Source organism: Oryctolagus cuniculus, chromosome 20 (genome assembly GCF_051225735.1).
Source record: "Oryctolagus cuniculus isolate XC-2025 breed Fujian yellow rabbit chromosome 20, ASM5122573v1, whole genome shotgun sequence".
NCBI classification, from domain to species: domain Eukaryota; kingdom Metazoa; phylum Chordata; class Mammalia; order Lagomorpha; family Leporidae; genus Oryctolagus; species Oryctolagus cuniculus.
In genome coordinates, this window is record NC_142886.1 from 51,948,686 (window position 1) to 51,968,500 (window position 19,815).

General features: G+C 60.7%; 2 gene segments (V, D, J or C); both read right to left on the reverse strand.

Annotated features, from left to right (window-relative positions):
* Positions 1–1,938: 1,938 nt before the first annotated feature.
* Positions 1,939–5,642, reverse strand: LOC138847290 (Ig alpha chain C region-like). The segment is given in 4 exon segments: positions 1,939–2,376; positions 2,555–2,926; positions 3,065–3,374; positions 5,429–5,642. Coding segments are annotated over 4 exon segments (1,274 nt in total).
* A 6,322-nt stretch (positions 5,643–11,964) lies between these two features.
* Positions 11,965–14,021, reverse strand: LOC138847289 (Ig alpha chain C region-like). The segment is given in 4 exon segments: positions 11,965–12,402; positions 12,584–12,910; positions 13,047–13,334; positions 13,994–14,021. Coding segments are annotated over 4 exon segments (1,038 nt in total).
* Positions 14,022–19,815: the final 5,794 nt, after the last annotated feature.

Here is a 19,815-nt window from a genome sequence, read left to right on the forward strand (position 1 = left end):
CTAAGCCCTGCTCTTGGGCTGGCCTTGGCCGGGACCTGGGTCCAGAGAGGACCAGGCACATCTCACGGGTCTGAGTGTGGGGGTCATTGTGCCCAGGGCGTGAGCAGGGACCATGGTGTGAGCAGAGCCTCTGTTCTTCCCCAGGGAAGTGGCTGAGGGACAGCCAGCGAAGGCCAGTAGTGCAGGAGCCAGCAGAGTGGACCAGACGTCCTAGGTCCTGGGTCACGGATCTCTGTGTTATATTGGAGTTGACCAGTTTGTCTTATAACTGAATATCTGATCATATCTATCAATCTGTTATCTATTTATCCATCATTTCACTCAACAATAAAGCTGTCATCCATCCATCTCTCTAACTACATATCCAAAAATCCACCCAGCTAACATTAACCCAGCCATCTATCTACCTGTGCATTTATCCACTGATCCATCCCTCCACCTGTCCATCTGTCCATCCATGGTCCACTGTCTTAGGGTCATGGGCTAATCTGTCTGCTCTCCATGATAATTCGCCCCCTTTCCCTCTCTCTTGGGAAGCTGCTCCTTTGGATCAGTTCCTGAGAATCATTGGCTTAGGCAAGAGCAGGGCCCGGTGCCCTGTGGGAGTCCTGGTGCCAGGGGTTCCTACACTGGTCTGGGACTGTTCTGGGGCTCCTGGGGTGCAAACAGAAGCCCAAGGCCTGAGGAGGGGCCTGTGTGGGTGGTCTCTGCTCTGCCCCTCTCTGCCTGTGGTTTGGCTCAGACTCGGGCACAAGAGGGGATTGGAGGGTTGAGTCTGGGGGCCCAGTAGTGAGCAGGGCCTGCCTAGGGTGGGCTGTGGAACTGGTCCCTGAGCTGTGCAAGGCTGGACATTCAGGGAGGCCCAGAGAGGGCCAGCAGGGCCTGGTCAGCAGGGCTGGGCCTGGGGAAACCGTCTGGGGTCGGGCGGAGATGCCCCTGCCTTCCTGGAGCTGGGTCTGGGCTGTGAGCTCCCCTGCAGCTGAGGGGGACGTGTGTGAGCGTGTGTGCCCTGTGAGCACGTGTGTGTGTGCAGGCCCCAGAGAGCGTGAAGCGGGGTGGGGCCTGCTGTGTGCCCTGTGTGTGTGAGCGCTGTCCTGCATTGCTGGGCTGTGGGACTGTGGAACCTTCTTCCCGGGGGTCCCTGCACCACCCCTGTTCCTCCCCCTCCCTCCCTCGTCCTCTGCACCAGGGCAATGGCTGCACCCCTGCTGCCAGGAACTCCTGCTGGTGTCCACGGCTCTGGGTGCGACCTGAGCTGTGCCTGCACTGCCTCAGAATCCACCCCGGCTCAGCCTCCCCTCTCACTGCTCCCTCCCAGACACACTCACTCCCTACACACTCACTCCCAGACACACCCACTCCCAGACACACTCCCAGATATACTCACTCCTAGACACACTCCCAGACACACCCACTCCCAGACACACTCACTCCCAGACACACTCGCTCCCGGGCACCCTCACTCCCAGGCACGCTCACTCCCAGATATACTCCCAGACACACTCACTCCCAGACACACTCCCAGACACGCTTACTCCCAATCACACCCACTCCCAGGCATACTCACTCCCAGACACATCCACTCCCAGACATGCCTACTTCCAGACACACCCACTCCCAGACACCCCCAGACATACTCACTCCCAGACACACTCACTCCCAGACACACCCACTCCCATGCACACTCACTCCCTATAAAACACTCCCAGACACACTCACTCCCAGGCACGCTCACTCCCAGACACACTCACTTCCAGACACACTCACTCCCACAGGCACCTTTGCTCACACTACGCTCACATGCACACTCATGGGCACCATGCATGATGTCCCCTCCAGGTGTTGAGACCCCAGCTCCTCCGTCCAGGGGCGCTCCCCCTCCCTGCCCTGTGGCTGCAGCCCCCGAGGAGACAGACAGGCACAATGAACCCGCAGGGCTGCTGGGGGCGAGCACGGAGTTTATTCAGGGCAGGCCAGGGGCTCAGTAGCACACGGCTTCCACGTCTGCCACGACCACAGACACGTTGACGTGGGTGGGTTTACCCGCCTCCCGGTTGATGGTCTTCTGGGTGAAGTGCTCGGCCAGGCCCTCATGGCCCACCACGCAGGAGTAGCTGTCCCCCTGGTTCCAGTCCTTGGCCGACACGCGCAGCAGGCTGGTGACGGCGTAGGTGGCGGGGTCCTGGCCGGGCTCGGGCAGGGGCTTCCACACCAGGAAGCTGTCTTTGGGGACCTCCACGCCTTTGTTCATCCAGTACACCAGCACGTCCTTGGGGCTGAAGCCCTGCATCAGGCAGGTCAGCGTCACCATCGCGTTGAGGGCCAGCTCCTCAGTCGGCAGCGGCAGTAGGTGGACCAGGGGTGGGGTGAGGCTGCCTGGAAGGGGGAGAGCGGGGTCAGGGCATCAGGAGATGACCAAGCTCTACTGTCCCACACGCTGGCCTCAGTTTCCCTCTGTGAGTTTGGGAGGGAACCTTGGAGCCCAGGAGGGGAGGGAGGAGTGAGGTTGGGGTGAGGAGAGCAGCCCATTGCCTGGGGGTGGGGGCAGGCCCACCTGTGTCTTTGCTTTTGGTGGCTGTCAGGGAGCCGCCCTCTATCTCAGGGTGGGTGACTGTGCAGGTGAACTCTGTCCCCGCATTCCAGGGCTCCGCACAGCCGGGCAGCAAGCTGGACACACTGTAGCAGCCGCAGGGGTCACGCTGGGGGCTCTGCTGGACGGGTTCGTTCCCGTTTGTGGGCTCCCAGGTGAAGACGGCGCCCTCGGGGTCCTTCAGGCCGCTCAGGGTGCAGGTGAGGCTGGCGTCTGAGCCCAGGAGCAGGTCCCTGAGATCTGGCTGCTGCAGGGACAGGCTGGGCTGGCAGCCTGAGATGAGGTTTCTAGAGCTGGAGCTGGGGCAGGTGCAGCAGCTGTTGCCTGGGCAGCAGTCTGAAGAAACAGAGTTGTTATGTGTCAGTGGCCCCTTGTCCATCCCTGGCCTCAGCTGCCCTTGGTCTGCAGTTCCTTGGATGGAGCCCAGCAGCCCACTCTGCAGCCTCATGGCCCCACCCCAGCCTGCTCTCTGACCTGGGAAGGGCACAGGCAGACTCTGTTTACTGAGTTGTACTCCATGTGGCAGGCTGCGCTTTGATGTCTAAGACACTGCGTGTCTGGTAGGATCAGCTCGCTGCATGCGGTGTACGGGCCTGAAGTGCCAGACTGGGCAGGCGGGAAGTTATAGACGCTCACGTTCTCCCTGCTGACGTTCCAGCTCACACGCAGAGGGCCCGGGGGGAAGAAGCCCCGGATCAGGCAGCTACGACCACGGGCTGTGAATTCCCATCTGACACATGTAGGGGGAGGCTCAGCGGGTAGATGCCTGGGGTGGTTGCGGACGCTGCAATACAGGACACACTGTGAGACCATCACAGTCACGAGGCTGCAACCCCAGAGTACCCTGGGAGCACAGGACTCTGCCTGCATCGTCACTGCCAGAACCTGGCCCAGAGAGGGGAGGAGACCAGCCCAGGGTCACACAGCAGCGGGGCAGGACTGGGGCCGGAAGTGTCCAGCTGGCTCTGCTGCCCTGTGTCTCCAGGCTCCTCGGGGCTGAGCTGCTCAAACTTGGCTGGCACGGAGCCGTCGAGGGCCGCAGGCTCCCCGGCCTCAGGGCCCCTGGGCAGTGTGCACAGGGTGGGGTGCTGAAGGGAGGAGGGGACAGGCTGGCTGGAGCAGTGAAGCAGGCTGGGCCTGGTGAAGGCCGAGGGGAGGCAGGGGTGGGGCCCAGCTCTGTGCTCAGCTTGCACTGCCCTTGCCAGGGTCCCAGACCCTCGCCCCAGCCCCACGTCTCACACTCACACCCCTCCCCCATGAGCAGCAGTCGACAGCCCTCATGGCCACCAGGGCTCCAATGCCAAGGAGCGCTTGTTCCTGGAGCTCTGACCACACGGCCGCCTCCTGCCCAGGACGTCTCTGAGTCCTGCAGGACAGAGTGACCGACAGCGCCCAGAGGCACAGGCTCCGCCCTAGGAGCACAGGTGCCCCCTACTGCACTAGGGCTCAGGTCTTCAATGGTTTTCATGCCTGGAACCCCACACCTGGGAACCAGCTTAGCCCCAGACAGACTTTGCACTTCCCCCAGAGGCCTCAGAGACTGCTCAGCTCAGCCTGTTCAGTCCAGCCTAGCCCAGTTTAGTCCAGACTAGACCAGCCTAGCTCAGCCTTGCCCAGCCCAGCCCAGCTCAATCACCCCCTCCCCCAAGCCCAGCTCAATCTGCCCAGCCCATCCTAGCATAGTTCAGCCCAGCCCAACCCAACCCTGACCATCCCAGCTTAGCCCAGCCTTGCCCAGCCCAGCCCAGCTCAATCACCCCCTCCCCCAAACCCAGCTCAATCTGCCCAGCCCATCCTAGCATAGCTCAGCCCAGCCCAGGTTAGCCTGCCCATTCCAGCTCAATCCAGCTCATCATAGCTCAGCCCAGCCCAGGTTAGCCTGCCCATTCCAGCTCAATCCAGCTCAGCATAGCTCAGCCCAGCCCAGCCCAACCCAACCTTGACCATCCCAGCTTAGCCCAGCCTAGCCCAGTTCAGGTCAGCCCAGCTCAGAATAGCCCAGCTCAGCCTAGTTCAGCCTGGTCAAGCCCAGTTCAGCCCAGTCCAGCACAGGTCAGCCCATTCCAGCCCAGCCTAGGCCAACCATGCCCAGCCCAGCTCGGCCCAGCCCATCCTAGCATAGCTCAGCCCAGCCCAGCTCAACCTCCCCAGTCCAGCCCAGCCTGGCCCAGTTCAGCCTAGGACAGCTAAGCCCAGCCCAGCATAGCCCAGCCCAGCCCAGCCCAGCTCAACACAATTCAGCATAGCCCAGCCCAGCCCAGCTCAGCCCAGCTCAACACAATTCAGCATAGCCCAGCCCAGCCCAGCCCAGTCAAACCCAGCTCAGCCAAGCATAGTCCAGTTCAGCCCAACCCACCCCAGCCCAGCCCCTCCCAGCTGAGTTCAGTCCAACCCAACCAGTCCAGCCCAACCCAGTTCAACGCAGCCCAGCTCAGCCCAGTTTTGCTCAGTACAGCCCAGTCAAGCAGAGCAAGAGCTCAGCCCAGCCCAGCCCAGCCCAGTTCAGGGAGGGGGTGGGCATCCATCAGGTTCCCACGTCCTCCTCTGCTGTCTCTGTCCCAGCACAGCCCACGTCTAGATCAGCCTGCAGGGCTCTTGGCACTGCCTCCAGGGACTCGGCTCATCCTGACTGAGTTGGGCTCTGCCGGGCTAAGTCCCCCTGTCCCAGCCTTTACCAGCAGTGGCTGTGTCCTGCCTGTGGTCGCTGGGCTCCTGGCCGTGGTCCCCCTCTCCCTGCCCTCTTTGGCTGATGCCTGTTCTCCCTCTGTCCTCAGGAGCCTCAGGACCAGCCTGGCTGCGACTGCCCCTGTGCAGAGGGGCAGAGTCCCGTGGACCCACTTGTCTGGGCTGCTGGAGGAGCACCATGGAGGGTCAGGTCTCCCTGGCCAGGCTGCCCTGCACTGCGGGTCCACGCCTGACCAGAGCTCTTCACCACACCCTCTGTTGCTGGCCCAGAGGGGCTGAGTGGAGTGGGAGCCAGGCCTGGTCCGGGCCCCTCCTGGAGAGCTGTGCACCTGCTCTGGCTCTTTGCCCATGGCTGGGCTGGGGCTGGCTGCTGAGTGCAGGCTGGGGAGGCTGCGTGACTGTGGGTCTGGCCCCACGTTGGGGTCACTCACCACTTCCTGTCCCAGCAGACAGTGCGGCTCATCTCCACGTCATGTCTGGTCTGTGGTCTGTCTGTGGTGGGGACAGGTGTCTGTAGCCTGGGCCTTGTGACCTCAGGGACCCTGGAGGGAGGAGGGCTCCACGTGGCCGGCCACAGGACGGGCTGGGGGCTGAGATGCAGGGAAAGTGCATGGGGACCTCGTGGCCATGCGTCTTAGTCATTTGTGGCTGCTGTAACAAACACAGCACAGACGAGCAGGCTCTACCGGAAGGCACTGATTTCTCCCAGGTCTGCAGGCTGGAGGCCAGCATCAGGGATGGAATTCTTCCAGTGTGCACGCCTGGAGCGGGAGAGAGGGCAAGCCAGAGAGATCAATCTGGATGCCCCATGTGAAGGGAGAGAGACACACACACACACACAGAGACACAGAGAGAGAGAGAGAGAGAGAGAGATCAGTCAGTGCACCTCGCGTGGATAGAGAGAGGGTACGAGGCTGCTTTGGGTGCTATTCCCAGCTCACGCTCAGAGGGCCCAGGGGGAAGAAGCCCTGGATCACGCAGCTGACGACCACTGTCTCTCCTGACAGAGGACAGGGGAGTCTCAGCGGGAAGAAGCTGGGGCTTTCCGTGGGATCTGCAACACAGGACACGCTGTGAGACTGTCGCCATCACATGGCGGCTACCCCGGAGCACGGGCAGGCGATATCCCAGTGTCCATGTTTACAGTTCTTCACCGTTCACTTGTGGGCTGTATTTCATTGTGTACACACTTGTAGTATTACACAGCATACATGTGGTTTGTATTTAATGGTGTATGTGTGGGTATTCTGCAGAGTATGTGTGTGTGGTATTTCATGCTGTATGTGTGTGTATTTTATGGTATATGTGGCTGTATTTTGTGGTGTATGTGTGTGTGGTATATCTTGGTACATGTGGGCTGTATTTCATGGTGTGTGTTTGGTACTTCATGGTGTATTTGTGGGCTGTATTTCATTGTGTACGTTTGTGTGGCATATCATTGTGTACATGTGGGCTGTATTTTGTGGTGTATTTGTGTGTGGTATTTCGCGGTATATAAGGGCTGTATTTCACGGTGTATGTATGTGTCGTATTTCATGGTGTACTTGTGGGTTGTATTTCATGGTGTACATGTGTATGTGGTATTTCATGGTTTATGTGTGTATGGTATTTCATGGTGTACATGTGGGTTGTATTTCTTGGTATACCTGTGTGTGGTATTTCATGGTACACATGTGTGTGGTATTTTGTGGTGTACACGTGGCCTTATTTTGTGGTGTATGTGTGTGTGGTATTACATGGTACATGTCAGCTGTATTTCATGTTGTGTGTGTGTGGTATTTCATGATGTAACATGTGTGTGGTATTTCATGGTGTACATGTGGGCTGTATTTCATGGTATACATGTGTGTGGTATTTTGTGGTGTACAGGTGGGCTGTATTTTGTGGTTTATGTGTGTGTGGTATTACATGGTACATGTCAGCTGTATTTCATGTTGTGTGTGTGTGGTATTTCATGGTGTAACATGTGTGTGGTATTTCATGGTACACATGTGTATGGTATTTTGTGGTACATGTGGGCTGTATTTCATGGTGCACGTGTCTGTGGTAGTTTGTGGTGTGTGTAGTGATGGTAGTTCGTGGTGCACAGGAAGCTCATGTTCTTTGTCCAGTCTTCTGTCCATGCACACCTAGGTCGAGTCCTGGGGCGTTTCCTTTGGGTAAGGACCTGGGAACAGGACCAGTTGTTTGCAAGACAACCATATGCTCTGCACGGGGCCGTTCTGATTGACACTCCTGCCAGCCAGCCGCGTGCAAGGAGTCCCTTGGCTCCACCTCCTCCCTAACGCTTAGCTTTGCTCCGGTTTTTTTTTTTTTTTTTTTTTTTTTACAGGCAGAGTGGACAGTAAGAGAGAGAGAGCCAGAGAGAAAGGTCTCACTTTGCCGTTGGTTCACCCTCCAATGGCCGCTGCGGACAGTGCGCTGCGGCTGGCGCACCGTGCTCATCCGATGGCAGGAACCAGGTGCTTATCCTGGTCTCCCATGGGGTGCAGGGCCCAAGTACTTGGGCCATCCTCCGCTGCACTCCCTGGCCACAGCAGAGAGCTGGCCTGGAAGAGGGGCAACCGGGACAGAATCTGGCGCCCCGCCTGGGACTAGAACCCGGTGTGCCGGCACCGCAAGGCGGAGGATTAGCCTAGTGAGCCACGGTACAGCCAGCTTTGCTCTTTTGGACAGGGCCACCCTGATATTACAAGGTGGAGTCTCACGATGAGTTCATGTGCGTTTCCATGGAGGCCAGTTTGACGGCAAGGCTGCCACGGGTGCCCACTCAGGCCCACCCCTCCAGCCCAGGCACAGCTGGAATCTTTTTTTTTTTTTTTAAGATTTATTTATTTATTTGCCAGTCAGAGGTACAAAGAGAGAGATGGAGAGGCAGAGAGAGAGAGAGAGAGAGAGAGAGAGAGATCTTCCAATCAATGGTTCAATCCCAAGTTGGCCTCAATGGCAGGAGCTGTGTCAATCCAAGGCAGGAGCCAGGAGCTTCTTCCGGGTCTCCCACGTGGGTGCAGGGGCCCAAGGCCGTGGGCTGTATTCCACTGCTTTCCCAGGCCACAGCAGAGAGCTGGATTGGAAGTGCAGCAGCCGGGTCTTGAACTGGTGCCCATATAGGATTCCCGTGCATCAGTCCAGGGCGTTAACCTGCTGTGCAAAGTGCTGGCCCCAGAGCTGGAATCTCACTGGCAGGCGGCTCCCGGGGAAGGAACAGCTGTGGGAGCTGCTGCACTTCGTGTCCTGTGGGGGCCACGGCTCCGCGGCAGAGGCTGCCCTGAGCAGGAAGCAGCCCGGGTCCTCGTGGTTGCCGTGGCAGCACTGGTGAGGCCTGGGTCTGGAGCATCAGGGCCCCCAGGTGTGCAGCCACAGGGTCTGGAGGCCTTGGGGAGCAGGCAGACAGCAGGAGGAGTGCGGATGGTGTGGCCAGCGTTTACGACCAGGAATCAGTGCTCAGGGGTGGCCCCGAGCTCGGGACCAGGACTGAATAAGCTGACCTCAGCTCGCTGACCAGTTACAGGGGCAGTGACCTGGAGCTTGGGTTACTGACCAGGGCCACTGCCTGTGTTCAGGACCCAACTCAGGACCTGAAGCAGGGCTCAGCAGTAGCCCCAGGGAGCAGTGGGCAAACGCAGGGTCCAGAACTCAGGGGTGGGGAGCTGTAACCAGTGACAGGGTCAGGACAGGTGCAGAATCCAGGACCAGGACTGAGTGACCAGAACCAGGTCCATGGCCACATCCAGGGAATTGACCTCCTGAGCCCTCCCCGGAGGAGCACTGGTCTTGGACTTGAGACCCCTGCAGGGCCAGGCCGTGTCTGGGGCACCATGTCCAGTTCCATGCTGAAGTCCCTGTGTTGGAGTGGCAGGCGTCTCCCAGTCTGCAGCCACCGTGGTTTCCCTGAGCCATCGTCCAGCAGAGTGAGAACATTCGTCTGGGAAGGGTTGAGTGCACCTGGCAGGGGGATGGGGGGGTCCGCTGCTTCATGGAGGGCTGGGCTCTGGCATGCAGAGCTGGCTTTCCCAGGGGCTCCTGCACGCTTCCCTCCTGCAGAAACAGGGGCAGCTGAGGGTGGGCGGTGTCCTCACCCTCTCCCCTGTCCCAGCCCGGGCCTGGCTCCCAGGAGCCTTGGTGGAATGCTCAACTCCTGCACCCGGGGACGCTCCCACCCTGACCCAGGGCACCCATGTCCCAGTTCCTGCAGGGACCCGTGTGCCCCTCTATGGCAGCAGCAGTCACCTCTCCTTGGGCCTGGACACCTCCCCAGGGCATCCCCACACCTGTGCCTCAGTACTGGGGTCCCTCTTTGTTGCCAGGTGGGCCCCGGATGCTGGTCACGGTCAGAGCTGTGCTGTAGAACAGGCTCAGCAGGAAGAGAGTGAGGAGGGTGACGGTGGTGGGCCACAGGTTGGCGCCGGGGGCCTCCTCCTCCAGGCTATCCTGTGGCAGATCCAGCACCACACAGGGCAGGGGCTCCTGACAACCTGCAAGACACAGAAGGCCTGCCAGGACGTGAACGTGTGGGTGTGCCTGGGCCCAAGGCCTTCCCTCCCATACCTCCTCAGGGGCTGGGGGTGGAATGGTGGGGTCTCTATGGGGTCTGAGGGTGAGTTCAGGGCCCATAGGGGGTTGGCCCCTGCAAGTGTCTTAGCGCAGCTGCAGGACAGGAGGCGGGGCAGTGTCCTTGCTGGTCCAGGGAAGGTGTGGCCAGAGCCCTGCTGGCCTGAGCTGAGCCATGTGTCAGTGGCTCCTGCCTAAGCCCTGCTCTTGGGCTGGCCTTGGCCAGGACCTGGGTCCAGAGAGGACCAGGCACACCTCAAGGTCTGAGTGTGGGGTCAGTGTGCCCAGGGCGTGAGCAGGGACCATGGTGTGAGCAGAGCCTCTGTTCTTCCCCAGGGAAGTGGCTGAGGGATGGCCAGCGAAGGCCAGCAGCCAGCAGCCAGCAGAGTGGACCAGGTGTCCTAGGTCCTGGGTCACGGATCTCTGTGTTAAATTCGGTTTAAAAGTTTGTCATTACTGGTACATCAATCATCTATTTCAATATGTTACATTTCTATCCATCTATCATTTCACACATCTATCAGTCTGTCATCCTCCACCCATCCAAGTACTCATCCCTCCCTCAATTATCCTATCCAGTTTTTGATTCACCCCTACATCTATCTACTCTCCAACTTAAAACCATCCATCCATCCATCCATCCACCCACAAACCTACCTTTGCATCCAGTTAAATATCCATGAATCTATTCATCTACCTATCCATCCATCAATCTGTAACCAGCCACCATCCATCCTTTCAACCATCCATCTACCTGTCCATCCATCCACTGATCTATGCATCCATCCATCCATCCATCCATCTGTCTGTCCGTCCATCCACGTTCCACTCTGTCATGTGGTCACTGGCTTATCTGTCTGTTCTCCATGTTAATTCTCTCCCTTTCCCTCTTTCTTAGGAATCTGCTTCTTTGGCTCAGTTCCTGGGCCCATGGGGTGGCTGGGGTACTTGTGTGGGTGCTGTTTTCCTGCCCGGCCTGTTCCTCCCCCTGAGTTCTTTGAACCGGGACCCTCTGGGGAGAGAAGTGGCTGTGTGTGGGGCTCCACTTCACCTGGGCCCTGACAAGGGTGATGGCGAGAGCCTGAGCCCTGGGAGGCCCCAAGGTCATCTGAGATAAGAGCTGGGGCCCTGTGCCTTTTGGATTCCTGGTGCCCGGGGTTCCTACATTGGTCTGGGAGCTCCTGGGGTGCGAATCAGAAGCCCAAGGCCTGAGGAGGGGCCCGTGTAGGTGGTCTCTGCCCTGCCCCTCTCTGCCTGTGGTTTGGCTCAGACTCGGGCTCAGGAGGGGATAGAGGGTTGAGTCTGGGACCCAGCAGTGAGCAGTGTCTGCCTAGGGTGGGCTGTGCAAGTGATCCTTGAGCTGTGCATGGCTGGACATTCAGGGAGGCCCAGAGAGGGCCAGCAGGGCCTGGGCAGCAGGGCTGGGCTGAGGAAACTGTCACGGCCTTGAGCAGGGACTCCCCTTGCTTTCCTGGAGCTGGGTCTGGGCTGTGAGCTCTCCTGCAGCTGAGGGGGACGTGTGTGAGCGTGTGTGGCCTGTGAGCACGTGTGTGTGTGCAGGCCCCAGAGGGCGTGGTGCGGGGTGGGGCCTGCTGTGTGCCCTGTGTGTGTGAGCGCTGTCCTGCACTGCTGGGTGGTATCTGATGGGGCTGACCTCTGCCACGCTGGGGGACTGCTGGTCGCCCCTCTTCCTGTGGTCCTGCACCCAGCCCTGTTCCTCCCCCTCCCTCCCTCGTCCTCTGCACCAGGGCAATGGCTGCACCCCTGCTGCCAGGAACTCCTGCTGGTGTCCACGGCTCTGGGTGCGACCTGAGCTGTGCCTGCACTGCCTCAGAATCCACCCCGGCTCAGCCTCCCCTCTCACTGCTCCCTCCCAGACACGCTCACTCCCAGACACACTCACTCCCAGACACACTCACTCCCAGGCACGCTCACTCCCAGGCACGCTCTCTCCCAGGCACACTCACTCCCACAGACACCTGTGCTCACACTCAACTCACATGCACACTCATGGGAACCATGCATCATGTCCCCTCCAGGTGCCTGAGCCCCATCTCCTAGGACCAGGGGCGCTCCCCCTCCCCGCCCTGTGGCTGCAGCCCCCGAGGAGACAGACAGGCACAATGAACCCGCAGGGCTGCTGGGGGTGAGCACGGAGTTTATTCAGGGCAGGCTAGGGGCTCAGTAGCACACGGCTTCCACGTCTGCCACGACCACAGACACGTTGACTTGGGTGGGTTTACCCGCCTCCCGGTTGATGGTCTTCTGGGTGAAGTGCTCGGCCAGGCCCTCATGGCCCACCACGCAGGTGTAGCTTTCATTCTGGTTCCAGTCCTCGGCTGGCACGCGCAGCAGGCTGGTGACAGCGTAGGTGGTGGGGTCCTGGCCGGGCTCGGGCAGGGGATCCCACACCAGGTAGCTTTCTTTGAGGACTACCGTGCCTTTGTTTGTCCAGGACACCAGCACGTCCTTGGGGCTGAAGCCCTGCACCAGGCAGGTCAGCGTCACCAGCGCGTTGAGGGCCAGCTCCTCCGATGGCGGTGGCAGCAGGTGGACCTGGGGTGGGATGAGGCTGCCTGGAAGGGGGAGAGTGGGATCAGGGTGGCAGGGGAGGATTGAGTCCCACTGTCCTGCACGCCGGCCTCAGTTTCCCTCTGTTTTATGGGGAAAGGAGCCTAGAAGCCCAGGAGGGGAGGGAGAAGTTTTACCCGGGGGTGAGGAGAGGAGCCCATTGCCCAGGGTTGGGGTCAGGCCCACCTCTGCTGATGGTGGCTGTCAGGGAGCCGCCCTCTATCTCAGGGTGGGTGACTGTGCAGGTGAACTCTGTCCCCGCATTCCAGGGCTCCGCACAGCCGGGCAGCACGCTGGACACACTGTAGCAGCCGCAGGGGTAACTCTGGACGCTCTGCTGGACGGGTTCGTTCCCGTTTGTGGGCTCCCAGGTGAAGACGGCGCCCTCGGGGTTCAACAGGCCACTCAGGGTGCAGGTGAGGCTGGCCTTCGATTCCAGGAGCAGGTCCCCGATGTCTGGCCGCTGCAGGGACAGGCTGGGCTCCCCGCAGGAGATGGTGGTGTTGGGGCAGCCTGAACATTCTGAAACTAGAGAGGGCCACATCTGTCAGTGTGCAGCGCGCACATCCTGGCCCAGGCTGCCATCCCCCAAGTATTGTCCAGCCCAGCAGCCCACATGCAGCCTCAGGGCCCCCAGCCGCCCTCCTACCTGGGCAGGGCACGATCAGATCTCTGTCCACTTCATTGTGCTCCACGTGGCAGATCACACACTTAGGACACTCTTCAAGTGTCAGGCTCAGCAGGCTGCTCGTGGTGTAGAGGCTTGAGGGGGGAGACGGGACAGGAGGGAAGATCACGTCCCCCTCGCTGCCGTTCCAGCTCACATTCAGAGGGCCCAGGGGGAAGAAGCCCTGGATCAGGCAGCCGACGACCACGGTGTTTCCCGACACAGGTCCAGGGAGGATCAGGGGAAAGAGGCTGGGGGTTTTTGCGGGATCTGTAACATAGGACACGCTGTGAGACCATCACAGTCACAAGGCTGCAGCCCCAGACAGCCCTGGGAGCACAGGACCCTGCCTGCATCGTCACAGCAAGAACCTGGCCCAGAGAGGGGAGGAGACCAGCCCAGGGTCACACAGCAGCTGGACCAGGACTGGGGCCTGAAGTGTCCAGCTGGCTCCTGCTGCCCTGTGTCTCCAGGCTCCTCGGGGCTGAGCTGCTCAAGCTTGGCTGGCACGGAGCCGTCGAGGGCCGCAGGCTCCCCGGCCTCAGGGCCCCTGGGCAGTGTGCACAGGGTGGGGGTGCTGAAGGGAGGAGGGGACAGGCTGGCTGGAGCAGTGAAGCAGGCTGGGCCTGGTGAAGGCCGAGGGGAGGCAGGGGTGGGGCCCAGCTCTGTGCCCAGCTTGCACTGCCCTTGCCAGGGTCCCAGACCCTCGCCCCAGCCCCACGTCTCACACTCACACCCCTCCCCCATGAGCAGCAGTCGACAGCCCTCATGGCCACCAGGGCTCCAATGCCAAGGAGCGCTTGTTCCTGGAGCTCTGACCACATGGCCGCCTCCTGCCCAGGACGTCTCTGAGTCCTGCAGGACAGAGTGACCGACAGCGCCCAGAGGCACAGGCTCCGCCCTAGGAGCACAGGCGCCCCCTACTGCACTAGGGCTCAGGTCTTCAATGGTTTTCATGCCTGGAACCCCACACCTGGGAACCAGCTTAGCCCCAGACACAGACTTTGCACTTCCCCCAGAGGCCTCAGAGACTGCAAGCTCAGCCCACTCAGCCCTCGCTGTCCTGCTCAGCCCAGCTCAGCTCAACTTAGCCCAGCTTTGTCCACCCACGCTCAGCTCAGCGGACTGGATTCGTTCAACACAGCCCAGTTCAGCCCAGCTCTGCCCAGCTCAGCCCAACGAGGCTCATTCCGCCCTGCCCAGCCCAGGCAAGCCCAGGTGTGATCAGCCCAGCCCAGCCCAGTTCAGTCCTGCTCAGTTCAACTCAGCCCAGCTTAGCCTAGCTCCACCTAGCTCAGTCTATCCAAGTTCCATCCAGCACAGGTCACCTCAGCCAGCTCAGCCCAGCCCAGCCCAGTTCAGTCCTGCTCAGTTCAACTCAGCCCAGCTTAGCCTAGCTCCACCTAGCTCAGTCTATCGAAGTTTCATCCAGCACAGGTCACCTCAGCCAGCTCAGCCCAGCCCAGCCCAGCTCAGCGCAGTCAGGTCACCTCAGCCCAGCTCAGCCCAGCCCAGCTCAGCCCACCCAGCACAGCTCAGCCCAGTCAGGTCACCTCAGCCCAGCTCAGCCCAGCCCAGCTCTGCCCAGCCCAGCCCAGCTCAGTCCAGGTCAGGTCACCTCAGCCAGCTCTGCCCAGCCCAGCCCAGCTCAGCCCAGTCAGGTCACCTCAGCCAGCTCAGACCAGCCCAGCCCAGCTCAGCCCAGGTCAGGTCACCTCAGCCCAGCTCAACCCAGCCCAGATGAGCTCAGCCCGGCTCAGCCCACTTCAACATAGCCCACATCAGTTCAGCTCAGCTCAGCCCAGCTCAGCTCAGCCCTGTACTGTCCAGCCCAGCTGAGGTCACCTCTCAGCCCAAACCAGGTCACCTCAGCCCAGCTCAGCCCAGCCCAGCCCAGCCCAGCCCAGGTCAGGTCACCTCAGCCCAGCTCAGCCCAGTCCAGCCCAGCCCAGCCCAGTTCAGCCCAGCCCTGCTCTGCCCAGCTCAGCCCACCCAGCACAGCTCAGCTCAGCCCTGCTCAGCCCACCCAGCCGAGGTCAGCTCTCAGCCCAAACCAGGTCAGCTGAGCTCAATTCCAGCTCAGCTCTTCACAGCCCAGCTAAGATCAGGTTAGTCCAGGGCAGCCCAGCCAGGCCTTTCAGGCCAGCTCTGCCAGGCTCAGTTCAGCCCAGCTCAGCTTGGCTAAGACCAGCTCAGCCCAGCTAAGACCAGCTCAGCCCAGTCAGGTCACCTCAGCCAGCTTAGCCCAGCCCAGCCCAGCTCAGCCCAGTCAGGTCACCTCAGCCCAGCCCAGCCCAGCCCAGCCCAGCTCACCCCAGTCAGGTCACCTCAGCCCAGCCCAGCCCAGCCCAGCCCAGCTCAGCCCACCCAACACAGCCCAGCTCAGCCCACCCAGCACAGCTCAGCTCAGCCCAGCCCAGATGAGCTCAGCCCGGCTCAGCCCACTTCAACATAGCCCACATCAGTTCAGCTCAGCTAGCCCAGCTCAGTTCAGCCCTGCACTGCCCAGCCCAGCCGAGGTCAGCTCTCAGCCCAAACCAGGTCAGCTGAGCTCAATTCCACTCAGATCAGCACAACCTACTCCAGCTCAGCTCTTCACAGCCCATCTAAGATCAGGTTAGTCCAGGGCAGCCCAGCCAGGCCTTTCAGGCCAGCCTGCAGGGCTCAGTTCAGCCCAGCTCAGCCCAGCCCAGCCCAGCCCAGCCCAGGCCAGCCCAGATCAGCCCAGCTAAGACCAGCTCAGCCCAGCCCAGCTCAGCCCAGCTAAGACCAGCTCAGCACAGGCCAGCCCAGCTCAGCCCAGCTAAGACCAGCTCAGCCCAGCCCAGCCCAGCTCAGCCCAGCTAAGACCAACCTAGCCCAGGCAAGCCCAGCCCAGCCCAGCCCAGCCTAGCCCAGCTCAGCACAACTAAGTGCAGCTCAGCCCTGCTCAGCTCAGTTCAGGGAGGGGGTGGGCGTCCATCAGCTTCCCCACGTCCTCCTCTGCTCATCTCTGTCCCAGCCCAGCCCACGTCCAGATCAGCCTGCAGGGCTCTTGGCACTGCCTCCCAGGACTCGGCTCATCCTGACTGAGTTGGGCTCTGCCGGGCTCAGCCCCCTATCCCAGCCTCTCCCGGCCAGTGGCTGTGTCCTGCCTGTGGTTGCTGGGCTCCTGGCCGTGGTCCCCCTTTCCCTGCCCTCTTTGGCTGATGCCTGTTCTCCCTCTGCCCCCAGGAGCCTCAGGACCAGCCTGGCTGCGACTGCCCCTGTGCAGAGGGGCAGCATCCCGTGGACCCACCTGTCTGGGCTGCTGGAGGAGCACCATGGAGGGTCAGGTCTCCCTGGCCAGGCTGCCCTGCACTGTGGGTCCATGCCTGACCAGAGCTCCTCACCTGCACCCTCTGCTGCTGGCCCAGAGGGGCTGAGTGGAGTGGGAGCCAGGCCTGGTCCAGGCCCCTCCTGGAGAGCTGTGCACCTGCTTGGCTCTTTGCCCATGGCTGGGCTGGGGCTGGCTGCTGAGTGCAGGCTGGGGAGGCTGTGTGACTGTGGGTCTGGCCCCACGTTGGGGTCACTCACCACTTCCTGTCCCAGTAGACAGTGCAGCTCATCTCCACGTCATGTCTGGTCTGTGGTCTGTCTGTGGTGGGGACAGGTATGTGTGGCCTGAGCCCTGGGACCCCAGGGACCATGGAGGGGCGAGGGCTCCACGTGGCCGGCCACAGGATGGGCTGGGGGCTGAGATGCAGGCAAAGTGCATGGGGACCCCGTGGCCGTGCGTCTTAGTCATTTGTGGCTGCTGCAACAAACACAGCACAGACGGGCAGGCTTCGCCAGAAGGCACTGATTTCTCCCAGGTCTGCAGGCTGGAGGCCGGCGTCAGGGAGGGGATTCTCCCAGTGTGCACACCTGGACAGAGAGAGGGCAGGGGACTGTTCTGGGAGTCCTCACCTAGAGGGGTGCAGGGAGTTAGGGAGAGAGAGAGACAGAGTGGTAAAGAAAAAGGGAGAGAGAGAGAGAGAGAGAGAGAGCGTGCTCACCCTGGGTGTCTTCATCTAGACGGAGAGTGAGAGAAAGAGAGAGAGAGAGAGAGCTAGCGAGAGTAATGCGGGAGGTTTAGTGAGATTTTCCATCCTCCACCCCGCCCCCCCCGCCGGTAACAGCCAGGGCTGGGTCGTGCTTGAGCCCGGAGCCAGGAGCTCCCCCAGGTCTCCCACGGGGGTGGCAGGGCCCAGGCAGGGGAGCATCAGCTGCCGCCCCCAGGGTGCGCATGGGCAGGAAGCTGCCCTGGAAGTGGGGCTGGGACCCAGACGCCGGCTGTGGGCGTCTCAGGCAGCCGCAGGAGCCCTCTTCCTCCACGTCCACATTGAGCAGCAGCGTCCGTGCTGTGAGTGGATCGTGAGGCTCTGGAGATGCACGGGACGGGCGTGAGCGAAGCCAGAGAATGAAGGCGTCATCACTCACGCTGATGACGTTTGTGGAGAGAACGTGAAGATCCCTCCCGCACGTGGTGAAAGGGATTTATTCATTGTTTGAAAGGCGGGAATGAGACAGAGATGAAAAGAGATCTTTGGTTTTTTGGTTCCTGCCCCAAATGCCTGCAAAGCCGGAGCCAGGCCAGGCCAACGCTGGGATCCCAGAATTCCCTCTGGTCCCCAGTGTGGGTGCAGGGCCTGAGCACTGAGCCACCACCCACCGCCTTCCCAGGTGCAGAGCAGGCAGCTGGGGAGGAAGCGGAGCAGCCGGGGCTGAGCTGGCGCTGACCCGGGGCTGGTGTGCTCCAGGGCCCTGCAGTGCGCTGTCCCCCTGAGCCGCACCTGAGCGCCCGGGGATCCTGTCCCACTGTGTTCTCACCTGGGGTTCCCCACCTCCTCTCCTCAGGCTCCCACGACACCGCCCTGTGCTCTCATATTGCACGTGACAAAGAGCCACGGAGTGCGTGCTCCTCTGGGCCAGGCACAGTTGAGGGCACGGTGGCCGCCAGGCTCCTGCATCTGCAGCCAAGACTGAATTTCCCTCTCTGAAAGGTGAGGGCTCTTCACGGGGTCCACGAGCCTCAGGGTGCACAGATGGGTGCCTCAGGGAGCACACGTGGGTGCTTCAGGGTGCACACGTGGGTGCTTCAGGGAGCACACGTGGGTGCTTCAGGGAGCACACGTGGGTGCATCAGGGGGCAGAGGTGGGTGCCTCAGGGAGCACACGTGGATGTCTCAGGGAGCACACGTGGATGACAATTTAGGGTGAATTTTCTGGGGTACGTGGGATATTTCTGAGTGTAGAGGGTGGTACTTTAGGGTTTACTTGTTTACAGTTCTTCCTGTTGATGTGGGCTGTATTTATGGTGAACATCTGTGTGTGTGGTATTTCATGGTGCTTGTGCGGCTATATATCGTGTTGTACGTGTGTGTGGTATTCGTATGTGTGTATGTGTGTGTGGTAGTTCATAGTGCACAGGAAGCACATGTTCTTTGCCCAGTCTCTGTCCGGGCACACCTAGGTCGAGTCCTGGCTTTTGCTACTGGGGGCAGTGCTGCCAAGAGCAGGGACAGTGCCTCTCCCTGACCTCTGACCTCATTTCCTCTGGGCAGGGACCTGGGGCCGGGACCAGTTCTAGGCGGATGTTGTGATGGGGTGGCTCTCTCTGTGTTTTCCTCAGCCAGGTGGTCAGCGGTGCACACAGGGGCTGACCTCGTGTGACGGCCTCCTGGCTGTGGCCCTGAGGCCTGGTGGTGCAGCTTCGCTCCGTGTGGAGGCAGCGCCTTCTCCTGCAGGGCTCACTTAACTCTCCCTTCCTGTGTGCGCACCTGTGCCCTTTCTCTCGCTGCATCTCGGCAGAAGTTACAGAGACAGAGAGAGGGAGGCCAGAGAGACTGTGGTTGGTTCACTCCCCAGATGGCCACAATGGCCAGGGCTTGGTCAGGCCAAAGCCAAGAACCAGGAGCTTCATCTGGGTCTCCCCCGTGCGTGGCATGACCCAGACATTTGGGCCTCCTCTGTGCTCTCCCAGCTGCATAGCAGAGAGCTGGGTTGGAAACAGGACATGAACTGGTGCCCATATAGATGCTGGCCTCCCAGGTTGCAGAGTTAAACACTGTGCCGCAATGCTGGCCCTGGGTGCTGACTTTTCATGATATATTTATTTGAAAGGCTTTTGCAGTGAAATTGACAAAACAGAGGGGGAGAGAGAGAGAGAGAGAGAGAGAGAGAGAGAGATCATACGTCCATTGATTCACTCCCCCAAAGCTACCTTGGCTGGGACTGGGCCTAAGCAAGCAGGAGCCAGGTCATCATCTGGGCCCGGCAGTGCCGAGTGATCTGAGTGTGGATCATGATCACTCCCAGGGTGCGGTTCCCAGGACCTGGGCTCAGGGCTATGGACCAGGGATGGCACCAGGAATCAGTGCTGAGGAGTGGCCCCGAGCTGGGGACCAGGACTGAATAAGCTGACCTCAGCTCGCTGACCAGTTACAGGGCAGTGACCTGGAGCTTGGGTTACTGACCAGGGCCACTGCCTGTGTTCAGGACCGAACTCAGGACCTGAAGCAGGGCTCAGCAGTAGCCCCAGGGAGCAGTGGGCAAACGCAGGGTCCAGAGTCAGGGGCGGGAGCTGTAACCAGTGACAGGGTCAGGACAGGTGCAGGGCCCAGGTCCAGGGCTGAGTGAGCAGAACCAGGACCCAGGGACCAGAACCAGGATCAGTGCTCAGGAAAAGGGTTCAGTGAGCATGACCAAGGATCAGTACCAGACCAAAAATGAGTGAACAGGACCAGGGCAC